This window comes from Melanaphis sacchari, unplaced genomic scaffold, assembly GCF_002803265.2.
Source record: "Melanaphis sacchari strain LSU unplaced genomic scaffold, SCAv2.0 Contig91_pilon_pilon, whole genome shotgun sequence".
Classification (NCBI taxonomy): Eukaryota; Metazoa; Arthropoda; class Insecta; order Hemiptera; family Aphididae; genus Melanaphis; species Melanaphis sacchari.
The window spans coordinates 841,526-862,488 of record NW_020271649.1 but is presented as its reverse complement, the minus strand read 5'-3'; the positions used below and the strand labels follow the sequence as shown (position 1 = coordinate 862,488).

Here is a 20,963-nt window from a genome sequence, read left to right as displayed (position 1 = left end):
TTTTTCTTTTTTCATTTGTTTTTTTCTCGTACTTACTTTATTAGTTAACTTTAATTAGAATTTATACAATGCGTAGTATATTAAACGATATTAATTGAATTTTAGTGCCTAAATGAAATAGTACCTTAAGAGCAACAAAGTATAGTTAGTTTGGAGAAATGTATAAACGCGTTTTCGTGTTTTGTATAACTCAAACTTTTACGGCCTGTCTGCACATTAAGTGTGGGTAATAACTAATATCATATTCTAAAATAATATGAAACTTAAAAAACGGTCGCTAAATCACTTTGTACATACTATTTATTATTTTTATATGCCATATATAACGGTAGAATAGAATGTAATATTATTAATTTTTATGACTCTTTAATGCAACATTGATACAAGTGAATTATATTATAGAATTTTTATCATATTGTTCATATTAATACCATAAGGGTCTGGCTATTATTTAATTATTTCAACCACATTACTCATACAAATCGATGTTCATTGTGAAATTTCAATACAGAATTATGAGAATGCTTCTAAATATACCTATAAACTACTAATGGAGTATTTATTAAATATTTTATAAATACACAGAATATAATTATGTATTTTCAATCATTAATGTGAGGAAAAAAGTATCAAACAACAGTTACTAATTTAAACTCTATAAATATTTGATTGAAAATTACAGCGTATTGTTTATTTTGTATATTTTTGTTCACAGTTTAAAAATTATACAACTCCACACGAGTGTATACTGTATAGCATGATTAATTTGAACGCTAACCGAAGAATAGTTCACCCGACTATGACGATATAGTAATACTATGAAAATATTGTTGTGTGTATTCAAATTTACACACTAATATACTGTACGTATTATATATATTTACATATTCGTTTTCAATGAATTTTTATATATATCGCATTCATTTTAAATATAAAGACCCTTACAGATAAACATTTTTTTTTTTACAATAAACGTATAACCGATATGATGTGGATTACATGAGATAAAATTTAAGCTTAATACTACAATTATAAGTATTTGATAATATACAAGTATAAAAAGTAAAAGGTTTTATTAAGGTACTAGCTTATGTTACCCATTTTTTTTTTTTTTTTTTTTACTAGGATCACGATTTAATACATTGGTATACTAATGTGGTTTTTATAAATATAAATTTCAACGTAATGATAAAATAATGCAAATAAGACAAGTATACTATCTTTTGAGTTGGAAAAAATAAAAATAATTATAATACCTATACGTTCATCAGCCAAGTCATGTGACAAGTGTATAAGTACATTTCGCTATGAATTTTATGTTGTGATAAATGTAATTGACGATTGATTTTAATTAAATCGGTTAAATCGGTATTTGTATGCATTTACCGACTGTCAAATATAATATAGTATAATATGCTATATAATATTCAATGTTTGAATTCACATCAAACTGTAATCTTGTCGACCATTTAAAGGCACTTAGTATATTATGTATACCTATTTTAATCAAGTATTGGAATATTATGCCAAACATTATTGTAAACACATAAACATATACATTCAGACAATTATAACAATAACGTTCACCATTGCACTGAAAACGATGTTTTAGTACATCAAACTATATCTATTTTATTTGGTTACACAATCCAGTATTGTTTTAAATAACACGCCGTTGCATAACAGTAAAAAATAAATAAAAATATTCGCAGAGGAAACCTATAAACGTTTTACGGTCTTATGGATCTACTATTTAAATATGTATGTATATATCTATATTGTATATATATATATATTAACCTAACCTAACCTAACATAAGAACCCATATATGTTTAATGTATTATATACAATTAACGCACATATTATTTATAGTATATCATTTAATTATTATTATTATGATTATAATATATGTGTTTTATTTTTATAATTATGTTGATTTATATGTACAAAGTACATACTTGTAAAGCGAATTGTGACATTTATACTTTCAAAATCAATTTTTATACATATATTTAATGTGTATTATACCTTACTTGTTGAGTAATTTATTATGCACATACTACTACAGATATTAATACAAGTGTTTCATAAAATGTATAGTATTATATTTCTAATAATATTATAGACAGCGATTCCAACGAATTGATTAAATATTATACCTTGCATCATAAACATTTTTTATTTTATAAAATGTTTATATCCTTTTTTGTTGACCTTAAGATATTTTTATTTATTTATTTATTTATTTATTTTTTTTTTTTTTTGATATTGCGATATTCAAAAATGGTATAAAATCCAATAATACCATTGCTAGTGTTAAAAGTACGGATTTGTGTACTGCAAACACGCATATACCTTTTAATTCATATATGCTACACCTTGTTATTACTATTATCATTACTTTTGTATATTTTTCATGAAACTGAGAGGACAGTAATAATATAATAAAAAGCTATCGTCGACTGTTTAATACGAAAATAAAACCATTGCAAACATTGCGCAATGTTTAAATGTAAATTATGCGTTTTAATTGTGCGCGCATGCACACAATGACTCGCGTCTGACCTAAAGAGACGCGATCTGTCACGGTATTTCGATTCACCGATTAACCGTCGATTTTAGGCTCGTAATAACATAAACGATATTCACACCCATTAGTAGTATGCTATATAATATAATGGTAAATTGTATATTATATTGCCGTGGAACAGCGGTGGTGCGAATAGTTTGTGACACGCGGTGGAGGGGAAAACAGAAAGGAAAGAAAAACCGTCGTCGATCGATGTGTCGACATTTCTAGTCGATACCCTAATAAACCATTATCTAATGTTGCGTGCACAATAATAATAGTTTCTCCGTCGCTGTGTTTACAATGCACGGCTCTTGGCCGCCCTGACACGATTAATGGTGATAAAATGTTAAAATATTACCGCCGGCAGTTGCGCACCGCCGATGATGCGTTACCTATACCTATAGATAAACATTCGTCCAATCTAGTGATTTTAGACACAAATAAGAGGATTAGGATCTATCGAAATATTGTTTTTGTATAAATCGTTCGGGTTGGCGAAATTAGTTTTTAAATTTTTCCAATATTATCCTATATTTCTTATAATATTCTTTAACCAATTGGAAAATAACACTAGCCTCGTCCTGCAGTACAATAATATTTCGGTAATAACAAAACCGAGTAAAATAATACGTTTCTATAAACGTAGTATTTCATTTCTATTATAATATATTACAGTAAATTTACTTGAAAATAAAACGCAGAAGAAATATTGCGGCTATTAAAGGTAGTTACAAGTGCCAGATAGGCAACGACAAATGGTTATTAATATAAACACTTGCGTTTTATAAAAACATATTGCATGAGGGAATTATGTTTGTCTAGTAATACCTCTAGCCGTCATCACCGGGCAATAAAAATAACTTTTAAAAAGTTTTTCAATTATGTTTATCGTGTCGTCCCGCTGGAATCTCAATAGGTCCCGCGTAGACTGAATAAGTTCCTGTGTAATAATACATTGACGGTAATAATATTATGCCGATCAGAACGATAACGAGAAGGATAAGAAGAAAAGAACATACGTTTGAACCGAATTGTTTGATGATAGCGTTCCACGATTAATAAAATAATTGAAAGAAACAAATTGCAAGTATATAAATATAATAATATTATGCATCGATATAAATATATTTAAAGATAAACGAATAGAAAAGGATTAAGTATAACACAAGTTAATTCAGTCACGGATAACGTCACATTATAAAATAAGTACTACTACATTAACATATTATTATTTATAATATACCTATTGCAGTAGCAATGTCATTATAAGACGATCGCAGGACGACAGCGACTGCTACGACGTCCATCACTCGTTTCGGCTCAAGTATGCCAAAATCATTGCTTCTTGTTAAATTTCCATTTCTTGTGCTCGTCGTGGGCACCCTTTTTCGCATATTTCTTCTTGTGCCCGTATTTCTCGTCGTGTCCCGCCGCCTTCTTGTGGCCCTTGTGCTCCTTGTAGTGCTTGCCGTGATGGTGTTTGCCCTTCTTGCCCTTGTGATCGTGATGGTGTCCGGCGTGCTTGTGACCCTTCTTGTACTTTTTGCCCTCTTTGTGTCCGTGCTTATGTTCGTAGCCACCGTGCTTCTTGTGGTGTCCCGAGTCGTGGTGCTCGTCGTAGAACTTCTTGTTCTTCTTGAACTCGTCTAATTTGTGAACCTCGTGCTTGCCCTTGGTGCTGTGCCCCTTCTTGTACGCGCCCTTGTCTTCGAACTTGTGGCCTTTCTCGCCCTTCTCGCCCTTGTGGTGGTCTTTGTAATAGCCGCCTTCGTCGTGATGCTTCTTCTTGTGGCCACCGTGCTCCGCATAGTGTTTCTTCTTGTCCTCCTTCTTATGGTGACCCTTCTTGCCGTGGTGATTGGAGTGTTTTGACTTGTACCCCTTGTCGGCCTTTTTGCCCTTCTTGTTGAAATGGTCCTCCTTGTGGCTAGAGCCGCCTCCTTTTTTGAACTTTTTTGACTTTTTCTTTTTCTTCTTCTTCTTCTTGGACGCGGCCGTGTCCAGGTCCGCGGCACCGGCCGACGACAACGACGATGCCGCCGCTACCATCGCATCCAGACCGACCGTGGTGGCTGTGGACAGCACTGACTTCGGCGCCGACGGCACGGTCGGTGCCACCATCGACACCCCAGACGATGGGTGCGGCGGCTGCGTGGCCGCCTCGCGCAGTCCCCCTGGATCGTCGACGACCACGGCAGTGGCATGCCCCCGTGAATGATAGCACCAGACGCTTAACAACACCAAACACCTGAACGCTACGCCGTGCATGGCTGTACAGTGTGTGGTACTCGTTTTGACTTATGTTTTATACACCGTCACACTCCCACTAGCGGAACAGCCGCAATGACTGCACCGCCACGCCGCGGTTCAGCCTCCAGAGCCGGTCGAATTGCAAACGTCTCTGCGTGGCTGCTCATCCACGTCGGTGGCGACGACAGCACCCACACCGTGTGTTGCAGCTGCAATCGCGTCACCTCCCGCCAACCTCGACTGCTGCACCAGGTCGCGGTGTCCGGTATAAGTCCGCTCCCGCACGTGACACGCGATATGCAGTTATGTGGTACACCCAGCATCCATATTCACCGGATGGAACGATCACGCGGGACTTGGCTTTCACGCGCAGCGTCTGTTTTGGCGTCACGAGGACTGCGCAGATACGCCTAGAGCCCGATCGACCCATTGCACGGACCCACACTGTCGTCCGCGTCGTCTGTGGTCAGGTCCGAGCGTTCGCCGACCACCGTCGTGTGTTTTGATGTGTGGAATTTCACAACACCACTGTTATAAAATATAAAATTCATATTTGTGTAATATATTATTGGTAGCTGGTGTATTCATATATACGTACTCATTTTATGGTTATTGGTTAGCGTTTGCGATTGTCGCACGCTTTGTGACCTGATGACTGTGTGAAAACAACTAATAATTTACCATTAGACCGAAGATAAGGTTATAACATTAATGTTCATTCGCGATTTTCCTGTCCTCGATTTATATTTGAAAATTGAATGAAATGCATCATCATAAATCAAAGTAATTACACTGTTTTAAAAAAATACTATAAACGAACTCAGAATCTCTATATATTATAAAGGTCCTATATATTGTGTATATTGTGTAACGTATAGATTTATTATTGTTAATTATTGTCTAACACTGTATTCCGAATTTGAAAATAATAATCGGCAAAGGTGTACAGAAAAATAATGATATATATATAATAGATTTGAAAAAAAAAAGGAACTAAGCGGTGCTGTTTGTGCTGACAAGTTTACCAAATAATAATAACAATAATATTAGATTATGTGCATGCTCATTTGATTTTATTGAACAAGATTAAAAGCAATAAATATTGAAATTTGTACTAGAAAATCAAATTTTTCTATACCTATGTAAAATCGTATTAATATATAAAAATATATTAAATATGTTAATATACATAAAAGAATATTATTGTATAAATATATTTTAGTATTTTAGCACAGGATTTACAAACTATGGAAATATATTTTATTTTTTTACAAATTATTGCAATACACTACTGTAAGTATAATTATTAATATTTTTATGGTGATTATAAGTTAGGTTAGGCTTTATTTGTGTTTAAATTGTTTTAAAAAGTTAATTAACGTATGATACAATGGAATCAGTTTGCTCAGATTTTGACTTGAGAATAAATGTAATTTATAACACAAAAAAATATATAATTTGTTGTTTCACTTACTTTCTTTTATACCATCATTATTTCATTATGATTTGTTAATTGTATTAATGTACCTAATTTTAATGATTTTTTATTGATTATCGTTTAAATCTCAAGCGCCAATTTATTAAATAAGGTTTATATACTTATATAATTTATACAATATCATAGAACTTATCAGTCACAATACTTGATAAAAAATCCAAATTATCATAATCCTATAATTCTGGATATTAAAACTGAAAAATAATATTGTTTTAGTCAAAATTTGGAATTGTATTATAATTCTTTTTGACTTAAACCCGCTATTTTTGTTTGTTTTGTACAATTGTTTAGACGATAAGAAAATATTTATTATGTTTGATTTTTTTAAAGTATGTACGTTTTTAACTTTTAATATCGACAATTCTACTAAGAAATACCCTCAATATTGAAGTTAAGAGCATATTCTTCTGTACTCATTAAATGTAAGAGCAAAAAATTATCGTACATCATTGTTAAACCAATAAATTCATTGGTCTACTCAGAAGTAGAAATAAAATATCTTTCTGTAACCTATCAAAAAATACGCCATAAGCGCATATCACTATATAGTATACACATAAGAGTTTTTCGATAAATAAAAACATCATACTCTATTTGAGGAAACCTAACTTACTCTAGTAGTCTTAGTTTTATACATATGTGTGCAATAGATATTTCTATAAATTGGATGTAACATAAAAAATTAGTTTAAATAAAAAAAAGCACTTTCAAAGGGATAAGTGAAAAAATATCAATGTCAATTCATAAAATATTTATAAAGTTGGTCAGGTAAGGTAAGCACTTATCATTAGATATTAGAAGTAATAGCAGTAGCAGCAACAGTCTTAGTAATAAAAATAGTTGTAGTACTAGTAGTAGACGTTATAGGCAGTTTAAATATTATTAAAGGAATTGTAATAGTAATAGACAGACTAATAGTCAATATTTAAATTGATGTTCTATTAGTTGCAGAGTTAAAGAGAATTATTTGCAATTATCTGTCGTTTTTTCTTAGAATTTGATTTTGACCTAAATAAAATGAAGATGTACGGATTCGCTTTCCAGAAAAATAACGCGCGTTTGATATAATAGTATTTTTTTATGATATATTAATTATTTTATTCTCATAAAAACCATACATTTACCACTCACCAGATCGAATGAACTAGTATTTGTGATTAAAATATGTTATATCGTTATATGGTGTTAAACGTAGGTATCTAATTAATAATTAATAAAAATTATTAATTAATAATGAAATAGCATTTTAAATAGGTATATTTGAAGTTGGTTACCTATTTATAGATCGCAATCCACATATGGTTAAAACAATTGAATTTACTAATTTACAACATAGTATTGAACTAAATATTTATATATTTTGATTCAATTATCTTTTAGTTATTATAAAACTTTAAATGGCTTAAATCATTGAATTTCACAGAGCTCACGATTTTTTTTTTTTTTTTTTTTTTTATTGTAATCATTTGTTATTTTTGAATTTAATGAACAATAATCTCATAATAATTACACTGCAATGAATTAAACAAACGAATAATATCGCCAAATAAATATATATACATATATAATTTTAGTGCTCACAATTTTTTTTTAACTGTTCTTAATTTTATTTTAGTTTAACTATTGCAAGGTGATGGTGAGGTGTATTATATAATATACTAAATATATATATATATATATATACATACACCACAAAGCAAGTATGAGCAGACCTATTCTTATAAGTTAGTTAAAGGTTAAGCTTGACACGTGTTTTTTTATTATATTGAATAGGTATATTTAAAGAGTATAAACAATATTATAAATAATGCATTAAATTTTTCGGTAGCGTTACTAGTAAGAAAATAAACAATGCCTAATAATAATATTATATCATTCTGCAATGAGTCCAGTGATACGAAAAAAAATAATAATCGATGTGAGTACCACAAGACGTTGATCGCTGCTACGATCGAGTTTTTATATTTGATTTTTAATACTGTTTTTTCTAGCTTATACATAAATATTTATATTATTATTTATTATTATTGTTATTAATTCGGCGATATTGGTTGTCATCATACTCAATACATTCGTTGTTATGTTTTAAATTTTAATGATAGAACTACAGAAGTATATTTCGTTACAAAGCGTCTTGTTTAGGAAAAAATCTATTTTTTTTTTTATATTCAATATAATATCTTTGTTATTTTTTATTTTTGTAGTGGCTTATGATGATTTTCTTAACATTCTAAAAACACTTTTAGTGTAAAATAATTACAGTTAATTTTTTTTTTTTTATAATGTAATATAAACGATGATCTTCAAAATATCTCGAAGTAATTTTATATACACTGAATCTTATTATTTCCTTATCATTTTGCATTAAATATGTCATTATATTCGTATATACCATATACCTATATATTTTAAATATAGATATTATATATGACACTGTCTGAGATTAAACTCTAAACGTTTTGGTAGTTACGGATTATTTCGACTCCCTATATTTGCATTTGATTTTCAGAACATAATATGGAATGTTAATGATTTCTAAAAAATAAATAAGACTAACAACTATAATGCATTTATAAATTGAATATTGAAGTTTGTTATTACATCACTTACAATATCGAAGTTTAAATATTTTGTATGGAGTGTGGTTTTATTTTATTCTGTATTTAACTATTTAACTTTTAAGAATTAATTGTTATATTAAATAATTATATTTTATCGTTATAATAAATATTCAAATTTATCACGAAATAATGGAGTAATCGACATTGTAATCAGCTAATGCATTCTTGGGATCTTAATATCATATAATACCAATATCATTAACATTATTTAAGTAATCAATATCAACCCTTAGTATCTTTATAATACTCTCGTATTTTGCAATAAAAACCTCCTACATTATTCAATGAAAAACAAATTAAATAAATCAAACAGGACTGACTAAACGTATAAATTTTTAATAACTTCATATATGTATTTTATGAGAACCAAATTTATGTAAGAACAAATTAATTAAATCTAACTGAATTACATATTTAAGCAAATGTTTGAACGTTTTACACGATTTAAAAATTACATTATCTTTAAAAAATATAAAAAACGTTCCTATACAGAACAGTATAATAAAGGATAGTATTATAAAGATCTTTCGTTTGTAATTTAAAAAAAGCTTTTATACATTTAGACTTTTTAAATTAAAAAAAACTGACATAAATATTCAAACATTTCTTAGAAATTATATTTTTTCATAAATATATTTTTTAAATATTTATTTTCTTTAAATTTTATTTTTGTACCAGATGTTATAATAAATAAATAGTCAATGATATTATTACTGGTAAACCTTTCCGTGAAAATAATTTTTCAACAATTATAATGTGGTTTTTCACACAGTCTTACTCTTTTAAGTTCTAAGCGTAAATTGTATGATTATGATTGTCATCAATTTTTGATAAGTAAAAATGTTTCAACTTAGGTATATTTTCCTGTTTAAAGGAAGTCTTAATAGTACTTGAGAAGGAAAGTAAGTAAAAAGTTAAAATTTCCAACACTTTTTTAAGTAATAATTGTAATTTTAACGTAAAACCAGTTTTTGATGACATTGATTTTATTTATTTAGTTATAATTATTCCAGAACAAATAACTGTAAATATTTAAAATTTTTAACAAACATTTATACAAAAATATCCTATATAAATGTTTAGTTTTAAAAATATTTTGATTTTTTTGGTATTTTTATAGACATTTAATATTGTCGAATTTTTTAGTATTTTTTATAAATATTGATAAAAAAAATTGTTTGTTTAAAAAATTGATGATATAATAAAATCGTTACTATAGCTATTTATAATCATCTAAGTCTGGTTTTTTTCTAAGCATTTGAAATTTAAATTTTTATAAAATTATTAAAATTTACAAATAATTGTGTAGTAAAATACAAATATTATATTTTTAAGACACCATTGATATGTGTTTTAATAGGATTAATGATCATATTGTGCATTTTTTGTGTGTAAAGAACGGATTGTATGCATTTTAAATTGTAAAATATTATTCATGCAAACATGCACTAAAAAAAGTCAAAATATGCAAAAAAAAAATGTATACCATGCAAAATAAAATTTCAATTTTTATTAAATTTTATATTTGATTTTAATTTTGCGGAGATAATAATTTATTATTTTTATTTAAATTTTCATAAACAAGAATAAAAAGGTGTATAATATAACAAATATATAATATAAAATGTAATTTGTTAAATCTTAATTTAATATTTAATCATTAGGCAATATATTATAAAAAATATTTCATTAAAATTAATATATTGGTGATATAAATAGGAATAAATACGGTTTATAAGTAATGTAATATGTTTATTGGAAAAACAATAAGTTATCAAAGGTAGGTTATTCTTTGAAACGTAAAATATTTGATAATATATAAACGTGTCTATAATTTGTTTTTTTTTATTGTTCACACCTTTTTGTATCTCATTTAGTGTATAGGTGTTTGTATGGTTTTTTGTTAAAATATGCAAAAATATACAGTATAAGATTTTTATACTTAATTAATCGATCAATGATTTGTGGACACTCATTGACTGCATGTATATGATGTTGAAAATAGCAACATGCATTTTATGCAAAATCCGGTCTTTACTTATATGTATATTATTTATAAATTGTGAAATTTATATTAACAATATAAATAATATACAAGTATACTATAAAATAATACATATAGTACACTTGTACATTGAAAAAAATTCATACAATATCATGGTTAGTAGAAAAAAGTATTCAAAACCATAACAATTTTTTTGGTATTTGTTTAAGCAAATTAGTAGTTTTGTTTTTTTTTTTTTGGTTCTTATTTATTTATTTAAACACTTAAATACTTTCAATTTAAAAACTATCAAAAAAAGTTGATTAAAGAAAAAATAGTATTATTTTATTATTTTATGGCCTTTGTAATAATAAGTCATAACAACCTAGTTATTAGCGCTAAAAAAAACTGTTGATCCAAACTTGTTTAAAATAATGTACAAACCATTTGGATACATTTTTGGAAGATAAATAATAAAACGTGACAATCATAATCACGGTTACTGCACAACATGCGTTCGTAAAGAACGACATAAAAATTAAAAACTGCAGCCGGAATTTCGTCACTGCAATACGCTATTATACAATATTATTATAGTATTATAGTACATTACATATCTACGTGTAAGACAAAAAACCAAACAAACCGTTTTCAATAAGACTAATTTTTAACAAGTAAAAAAGTTTATTTTTTTTTTCAATTTAATTAGTTACTTTAATTGGGTTTCTTTTAATTTATAACTACTAATTTAACTTAATTGTTTTTTAATTAATGTGAAATCATGAATTAAATTTTTATGCTAAGAAGTTAAGTAAATTTGCTTACTTTATTACATTTTGATCAATTTTGTTTTATATCAAAAAATATTTCTAGTAATGAATATTTTGGGGTTAATATGTTTTTATTGAATAACAGTTTTAATAGGTGTATTGTATTAATACTTAATTATTTAAGTAGGTAAAAAAAAATTGATAAAGTAGCCTAGCATTAAAACAAAAATAAATATTATTTTACTTAATATAAAATTTTAATAAATTGTGTTTAAACTTTTGACTTAACTAAATTAATCAAAAATTAAAATAACTTATACATTTTTCTAATTAATACGTATTAAATCTAGTTAAAAAAAAAAAAAAAAAAAATACAATAAGTAACTTACTAAACTTTTTAATGCTATCTAAAATAATTGATTGGAAAGTGAAAACAGACGTGGAAATGGTCGTGATAATTATTCTGTATAATATGATTGTCTAATGAGTAATATTGTGGTATTTTACAGCATACACTATACAGTGAGTATACCATAAATAGTATAGTAGGCCTGGATTAACTCGGACTAATTGGTATTAGAACTTTGCTGGATTTCACAGTTGAATGGTACTTTGTCGCAAATTTTCAAAGAATTGTTGAATCAACCCAATCCTTTTCGTACAACGTTTATTTAGAACATATTATATTTACGTAAAAAACGTGTGTGATGTATATTGTATAGAATTAGAAAACCCTAGTAAATTATTTTTTAAATAACCGCACTAATAATCGGCTTAGGTATAGGTGCAATAGGTATATATAATTATATGTGTTATAAATTTATAATATAGTCTTATAAATTCTATTCTGTGGCTATTTCTCACATATATATTATATGATAACTCATAAAAAATATCTATAATAAAATTGAGTAACTAGGTTAGGTTTAAAATTTTAAATTACTAAAAAAACTTACATAATTTTTCAACATTGAACATTTTAAGTTAAAGTTTTGATGATTTTGGATATAAAAATAACAATAATGATTTTTAATTATTATGGTATACTAAAAAAAATATTAACTGTTAAAATTTAAAACTTTAGAAATTTCGTACTCTATAATTTTTAATTTAGAATAAAATAATTTTAAATTACATTTATGTTATTAACTAATAAATATTAACAACATTCAATATGGTAAGTTATATTAGTGCATAAATACTGACACTTAATCTTCGCTCTCCTGAATTGTTTTTCGTGACTGAATGATTAGGTATACTTAAAATCAATTACACGGCAGAGCAACAACCATGTTATATATATATATATATATATATATCATAAAAAAACATACACACACACACACACCTATATATATTAATCATCTAATAATTTAACATTAGAGTTTCAGTGTAGATACCTACAGTGTACAGTGTAACACCAAAATAAATCATTTAATAATATATATGTATTGTTCATACAAAATAATAGATAAATAACTGATTATTATATTATATATATATATTAATAGTTATATAAATAAAAGAAGATCTATCTATTTAAACTGATATTATCATTTCAAATGGTTCCCAATTTGTCAAAATAATTTCTTTTAACTAGTTTAAACGGCAAACGCACTTGCTCAAAATATGTTATTGTCTCAGCGGTAACAATAACCTAATTTTTGAGCTAGAATTTTTTTTTTTGCATCATCTCATCATTCAATATTGACCTAAAATAAATAATAAAATGACAATAATAATAATGATAAATAAGAATCCCGTGGAACACCGCTAAACTGGATTAAAACTTGACAGATTTGATAAATTGTAGATTATTACAAAAGTAATCATGCTCGACCGTTGTCTGGTAGAATTTTATAGTATCGCGTGTCATTTTTCGAAAAAAAAAGTTTTTAAATATTGATCCATTTAGTCAGTGCTGTGAATGCTGTAACGACTGAGTCCAGAGCGCGGAGTCGATAGTTTAAAATTTAAATCTTTAAGCAGGCAAATGGACGCGTATAATATGGTTGGTTTATAAATAGAAAAGTAGGTTTTATTTTTGTTCAGGTCGTTATTTAAACTTACACAAACTTACAATTGAAATATAGCTATCTTTTTTTAAAATATTCATCTCTGAGTGTTTAAGGAAATCTAATCGTATCATATAAAGCATATTATACATTTATACATTACACGTAGGTTTGAACTTATCTATACATACCTACAATGTTATATATTTCACCGAAGTCAGAAAAATTACGTCGATAGTCATAACGGTTTTTCAAATGTTCTCGTTGAGTAGTTTTCGATCCTTTGCTTACATAAATACAAAATATAATATAATGCCATCACGTAGAAAATACATATATTTTCCAATTTATTATCACCTGTATAAATCTCGATGGGTGCCACCGCCGTTTTCAAATCTAAATTTACGTTATTCGATTTATTCAGACGACCTTGAATTGTTGCTGTGTACGATCAGAAACCGTCTGCTTTTATTGTGACCTGATAACAGTGTACCTATTTCAAAAATGGTATGTTCAATTACCCCTCCAATGCACTCGACAATCGATCGAGTGCAATGGAATGATAATATAAACCAATGACATTTGAATTGTGCGATGGAAGTATATCGAAATCGTAATCGTACCAGTTTCTTTACTAAACTATCGAATTAGATAATATATTTCCATTACGTTCACTCATATTAATATATTCAGTATATCGATATAGGAATTGCGTACTAAACAATTTGCTAGACACATTTTGTTACAGTTCTAAATTGAAAATTCTCATTTATTATAAAACTTCAACATTTTATAAACATACAATCGTATATGCATTTAATTTAATTCTATTATAAAATTAAAATTACACGTAGGTCATCAGTAAAAAATGTAAAAAAATATTTACTCTGCCAATAATTATTATGGATATTCTAAGATATCTTGTATATATGACGTTAGCGTTATTTAAATAATACACAAATATTGAATGTACACGATCGTGACCAACGATATTAAAATAAACTTACAATAGCCGTCTTAGAACGCGGATGGCTATCGTTTCGAGTTATTAATTTTTTTTTTGCAACCTACCCTGTCCTCTGATGGCAACAGATTTACATTCAATGACGAATTGGGGTCAACAAGATATAATATTTGTGATTGTATACGTATATAGCAGTTTGTGGCATCTATAAATATATTCACTACATTAAAATGTACCGTAAACAATATGAAAAAAATTAGTTTTTATTTTCTCAGAATGAATTAAGCAAAACAAAAAAAAACCAATAATTGCAGTTGCATACCGACAGTCACTATTCCGCTGTGCAATTTTAAGTTTCATTGTTGGTCCTATGACATATTTTACGAGAAATTTGTCATCTTCTCCATATGTGTGAGATTGTTGCTTTGATGTTATGGCAATATTTCAGTATAATAATAATTGCTAACAACTGTGATGATTTTACGCTCAAAAACCGTCAAACTTAAATTTCCTTGGATCTTACTTTATATACCTAATATATGTATGTTGTTCCGAAAATATTACTTATAATCATCGCATATTAATTTCCATCAACCGTTGTGATTTGTAAATAATATGTTTTTGTTTACCCTCGCGTATATATTTTATTCAAAACATTGTAGTTAAGTTCCAAAATAATATCCATATGATTACGATTTGAATCAATGTAGGGTACTATTCCCCGGCGTGTCAAAGGGATAATCGAAAAGCGGTCGCCTTTAAGACTTTTACGAGTGGCAGATGTGTAGATGTAATAGCCGATTGCTATTTATGTCAAAGCATGTCTAACAAGTCGCACATAAGGTTGATGTAAATATTTATAATAGTTAGGGAAGTATCGTAGTAATAATTATAATATAAACATGTATGCGTAAAACAACATAACATAATAATATGTTTGTTCAACTATATTATTATAAGTTTATAACACACGCATCATACAGATTTAACAATTCGTCAGATCATTTGTGTGGAGATTATAATTATTAATCGGTCGTTTGAAACCGTGTACAATAACCTCCGCGCTTGTACAATAATATGTAATATGTATATATAAGAAGTAGTGTTGTGTATTTCGCGATTTCAGCTCAGATAGGTGAACCTAACACAATCTTGTTGTTGGCTTTTGATTTTTTTTTTTTATACTTAAATAATTCAATGTATTATATTATTAAACTCATCACATGCCTTTATATTCGATCGTTAATATTATCATTAATCGATATGCTTAATTCTTTGATTTCCATAATATCACCTCTAGTATTTCAGAACGTAAATAATTTTCAAAAGAGTAAAGAAAAGAAATATATTACATTAGGATTTAAACAAATCTCTAGGGTTATACCTACAAATAAAAAATATTAAAATACCTATACTTATAAAAAAATATATTTCCTTTTTATTATGACTTTAGGAGCATAAATTTATTGTTATTATTATCCGTATTCATTTTTTGAATGAGCGATTTTTTCTTAGTAAGACTAAATCGGCGTATTCAGAGCCGTATTAAGTATTGTATACGACAACCAACAGTAGATTATATTGAATTAATCGGCGGAAGCTAATTGGTCGTTAATCATTATACAAATTTAATTGAATATTATGATGGTATATTTTTTGATTTACCGTCAAAAGTATATTAGGTATAAAAGTGACGTATTTGTTTTTGTGTACGTAAAATAACGATATTATTGAATATCAAGTATTGTTCCCGTTTCCACGATGATCTAAAATTTGATGCGAGTGCTCAGCGAAGTTTTTTTTTCAGTGAATAATATGGTTTGTTTAAAGAGTTTCGGATTTCGATCTAAAAGTATTAGTTTATATACTTTAAAATGATGTATAAAAGTTTTATATATCATATTTCTTTTTCAAAAATTAGGTTTTGATCGAATTTTTTCAATAGTTTCTCTAGCGCGTGGATAACTTTTGACCGCCGAAGAAAACAATAATTGAAAAGATCACAAATTTTTAGAACTCATCGCCGTATCATAATCGTTTTATTCCGGATGCCATGATTTATCTTTTTTATCAGATTTTTAGTATCTGCCATCTGATATCACAAACATAATACTATTCTGCGTCGTCAAGGTCGAACGAATTAAGACGAATTCCCAACACCGTCACTGTATAAATCATCCACAGTTAATTTTATTTTCTCGTCACGGACTCACATCTATTTGTATGAATCGATAGTCCATTACTCCATTAGTAAATACGACGTATGAACGACCTCATGTATTAGATGCGAAGTCGGTGTCACAGTCACGGCAGGAGCTCTGTTTTGCAGTTATGTGTATTATATATATATATATATTTTTTTTTTTATTCGAATTTTTGATTAAATTGCGTAATGTGTCTAATCGATATAAATCAATCGTTGAAACTTCGTGAGTATCAAATATAGTTAGGTTTTAGTGGGAGGGAGTGAAAATTAAACGATATGTTGAAATAATGATAAAAATTACCATATTTAGTTATTATTTTTTCTTTTTTTTTGTTATTATATTATTACCATAACATACATAAAATATATTAAATATAATATATAACATACTCACACGACAATACACAAAACAATAAATAATAAACAAACATGATTTAATATCAATAATAATAATAATAATAATAATAAGGGTAAAACAAATTAATGATTCAGTACTCGAATATAACTTGGGCCTGGTTTCCGATGGTTTATCCTTGCTTCTTCTTTTTGCTGTATCCGTATTTTTTAAAGTGTTTGTGTCCTCCTTTCTTGCCGTAGTCTTCGTGATGTGAATGATGTTCATCGTGGCCCTTCTTACCTTTGTGTCCCTTGTGCTCTTTGTCGTAGTGGCCCTTCTCTTTATGTCCCTTTTTGCCATATTTGTCCGCATGGTGTCCGGACTTGTGGTGTGCGCCCTTTTTATGTTTGCCCTCCTTGTGCTCGTGTTTCTTGTGGTGCGCACCGTGTTTTTTGTGATGTCCACCCTTGTGGAAGTCGTCGTAGAACTTATGCTCCTTGTGGTACTCGTCCTTGTGGAACTTGTTGTGGTACCCTTTCGTCTTATGGCCCTTCTTGTGACCTTTCTTTTCACCAAACTTTGCACCCTTATGACCCTTCTCACCCTTGTGGTGGTGACCGTACTTCTCGGCTTCATCGTGTTTCTTTTTTTTGTGCCCACCTTCCTTCTTATAGTGACCTTCGTGTTCTTCCTTACCGTGCTTGCCTTTGTCACCTTTGTCGAAGTGGTGTTTGGTCTTGTAGCCTTTGTCACCCTTGTGACCTTTCTTCGAATGGTGTTCAGACTTTTTCTTTGACCCACCGCCTTTAGACGATTTAGATGACTTTTTCTTTTTCTTTTTTTTGTGGGTCGCGGCTACTGCCTGATCTTGTACCGGCGCTAAAGCGGACGGCGACGAGAACAACGGGGGTGGTGTCACCGCAGACGACCGATGTTGGGAAGCGGCCACCGCCTTTGGGTCGTCACTTCCCGCCGCTGCCGACGTGGCAGCAACGTCGGTGGCGGTGACCGATATCGACGGGGTGATCATCTCGGCTTCGCCCACCGATTTGGCGGGTATTTCGCGCGAATAACCGGCCCGCGCGAAAACCGCGATACACAGCGCAAAATACACTAATAGCTTGGTGGGCCCCATGACGGCTGTACGCGATCTCCTACGCCGCGCCATCAGTCGGCGGGTTTTCGGCGGAGACAGCGCCTGAAACTACGAAGACTCCAACTATTACGATATTATGGCGTACACGCGCCACATATATGGTTTGTTATAATACGAACTGTCTAAAACGATAACAATATTATTATTGCGTATACGAATGATCGTTATCGAGTCTGCAGACGGCCTGCGGTTGCGCACGCGATCGACGACCGATCACTACTGACAGTCGAATCGTGTGTCCCGTTCATATTTATAACGCTTGCGACACCGGCTCGGATGCTCCGTGCCAGTTACGCTTTCACGCTTGTCGAGTACCGCTGTGTAGCGTACAGCAGGTACACGCGCAGCATCGGGTGACTCGGTGTTGCCGCCACCGCCGGAGCCAATCAGCCATTTCTGCGGCGCAGCCCCGCTCTTCCCGGCCCAGACCACAATGCGAAACATTATATTATGTGTAATAAGAGAGTACCTATTTAATATTATAGCTATTCTGTAGGATAGACTAGGCGACCTACCACGAGTTGCTGTGGAAATTGTATTTTCTTCTTAAAATGAAATAATAATATCGAATTTAATTTGATATATTATTATTATGCCGTCGTTCAAATTGTAAATTGTTTTCGGAAATCTATTCAAGTATAATAAAATACTAAAAGTTTCGCATTGTATGGGCGCATCGATTTTTTGATTTTAGACTACGCCAATTTATATTTTGTATGAAACTCGAATACCATTCACTCGTTGCTATTTCTCAATAACGGCAAAACGTATGAACATAACATTTTGAATAGTGGTTCATCTAATGCTCTAGTATGGTTCACGGGGGAATTTTCTTTTGCAAACGGAAATCTAATATTTTTTCTTATATTTCATCGTCTTTTATAACAAAAAGTAAAGTAGTTATAGGGTTACCACAAAGTTTTGGAAAATTTACTGTTTTGAAATTAAAAAACGACGTTATTTTTATTATTATTTTTCCTTTTATTTATCACGTGTATCATAACTGAGAATTAGAAATTCGTGTTTAATATATAAGCTTTACTAACATATATAAATAAAATGTAATTAAACATGTCCATATACACTTGGTTGTTTGACGGTTTGTTTATTTGTCCGAGAAAAGCTTCGAAATGGAATAACTATTTTATACTGTGTTTTCACAGTTTTTGTACTATACCTGATAAATACGAATTTTATAATTATTTGATATAATTTTACGATTGTATTTTAAATTTGACTTTAACAACCCTAATAAATGCATTAAAAATGTGTGCAGTTTACATTTAACGGACTTTAAGAAGGGGTAAATCTATAAGCATTTAATTTTTCACGGGAAACGCTTTGCAGGATCATATCTATTATTAATACATAAAAGTGCAATCAAGATGGGAAATTGGCTGAGGGTGAATTGCGGACCGACTTGTCATTTACGGCGTTGATAACCGGTGAATTGCGGCCTAGTAATATTTTAGGTATAGGTTAGTTGTGGCCCGACAATATCTTAGCTACACAGGTGAGTTGCGACCCGAGTAATTATTATTACCTAAGTTACATAACTATACATAACTATAAATGAAAGATTCGCTTTGTATATGGAAAGTTATATTTTTATATAATATATGTATCAGTGATTCCCAACCTTTGACCACTTTTGAGAACTTTCAATACGTCACGGACCACCTCAATGAGAATCAATGTTTTTCACATATTTTAAAATTTAGATTATAAATAAATAAAAACAATGAAATTCCTTACAACAGTCTTTAATGTTTATAATTGATAATGTTTTACTAAAGCTTAAGATAATTAACAATTTAACGCAAATTACTACTGTAAAAAAATGTACATTATAATATTATATTTATTTAAGGTTGTATTATTATCATTATATTATAATATTAATAAAATTTAAAATTAAAATTAATATATTAGTGGTATACATTTATACATAAACTAAACTTAAAATTTTTTTATCTTTTGTTAGAGTTGATAAAACAGAACTACAGAACTTACAGAAAATAACTACGACAACACACGCATGTCGGCACAGTGACTTGGTAGCATACTAGCATATTATTATATTATATTATATTAATTATAATATTTGTCACGATATTTATGTTGAGATCTTACAATTATACACCCACCCGGACTTAGCTACTAATCCATTTATTTCAGACATAAAGCAATTGCTTCAAATAATCTTACATCCCACTGCCACGTATATATTACACATATATGTAATATATACATTATTGTATGGCCGCAGTTCGTACGTACCTCTCATAAACCCGAGCGGCAATTTATATGTACCCTTTATAAACTCGAGCCGTAATTCACCAACACCAGGGTAATTCAGCCACGGTCTGTGTAACAAATGACAATCGTATAAACAAAAAATATATTCGATTTTTGTGAGCCAAAACGTAATGTGTTACTCACTCTCTTGTAATCTATAGAGTGTAAGAATAGAAAAACGAATCTATAACACCGCCGGCCACCCTAGTCTCAAGGAATATGTGTCAAAAATTAGGTGCCAATTAGTTCGGTAGTTTCCAAGTCTATGAGTCCCATACAAATGTACATTCG

At 29.4% G+C, this 20,963-nt stretch overlaps 2 protein-coding genes across 2 annotated transcripts; both read right to left on the bottom strand.

Moving 5' to 3' along the window:
• Positions 1-3,696: 3,696 nt before the first annotated feature.
• LOC112602827 (cylicin-2-like) lies at positions 3,697-4,841 on the bottom strand. Its single transcript, XM_025351148.1, has one exon. The coding sequence runs from the start codon at positions 4,839-4,841 to the stop codon at positions 3,909-3,911; it is 933 nt and encodes a 310-aa protein (XP_025206933.1). The 3' UTR covers positions 3,697-3,908.
• A 12,467-nt stretch (positions 4,842-17,308) lies between these two features.
• On the bottom strand, positions 17,309-18,578 carry LOC112602889 (histidine-rich glycoprotein-like). The gene has a single exon (XM_025351235.1). The coding sequence runs from the start codon at positions 18,384-18,386 to the stop codon at positions 17,409-17,411; it is 978 nt and encodes a 325-aa protein (XP_025207020.1). The 5' UTR covers positions 18,387-18,578; the 3' UTR covers positions 17,309-17,408.
• Between the last annotated feature and the right edge of the window lie 2,385 nt (positions 18,579-20,963).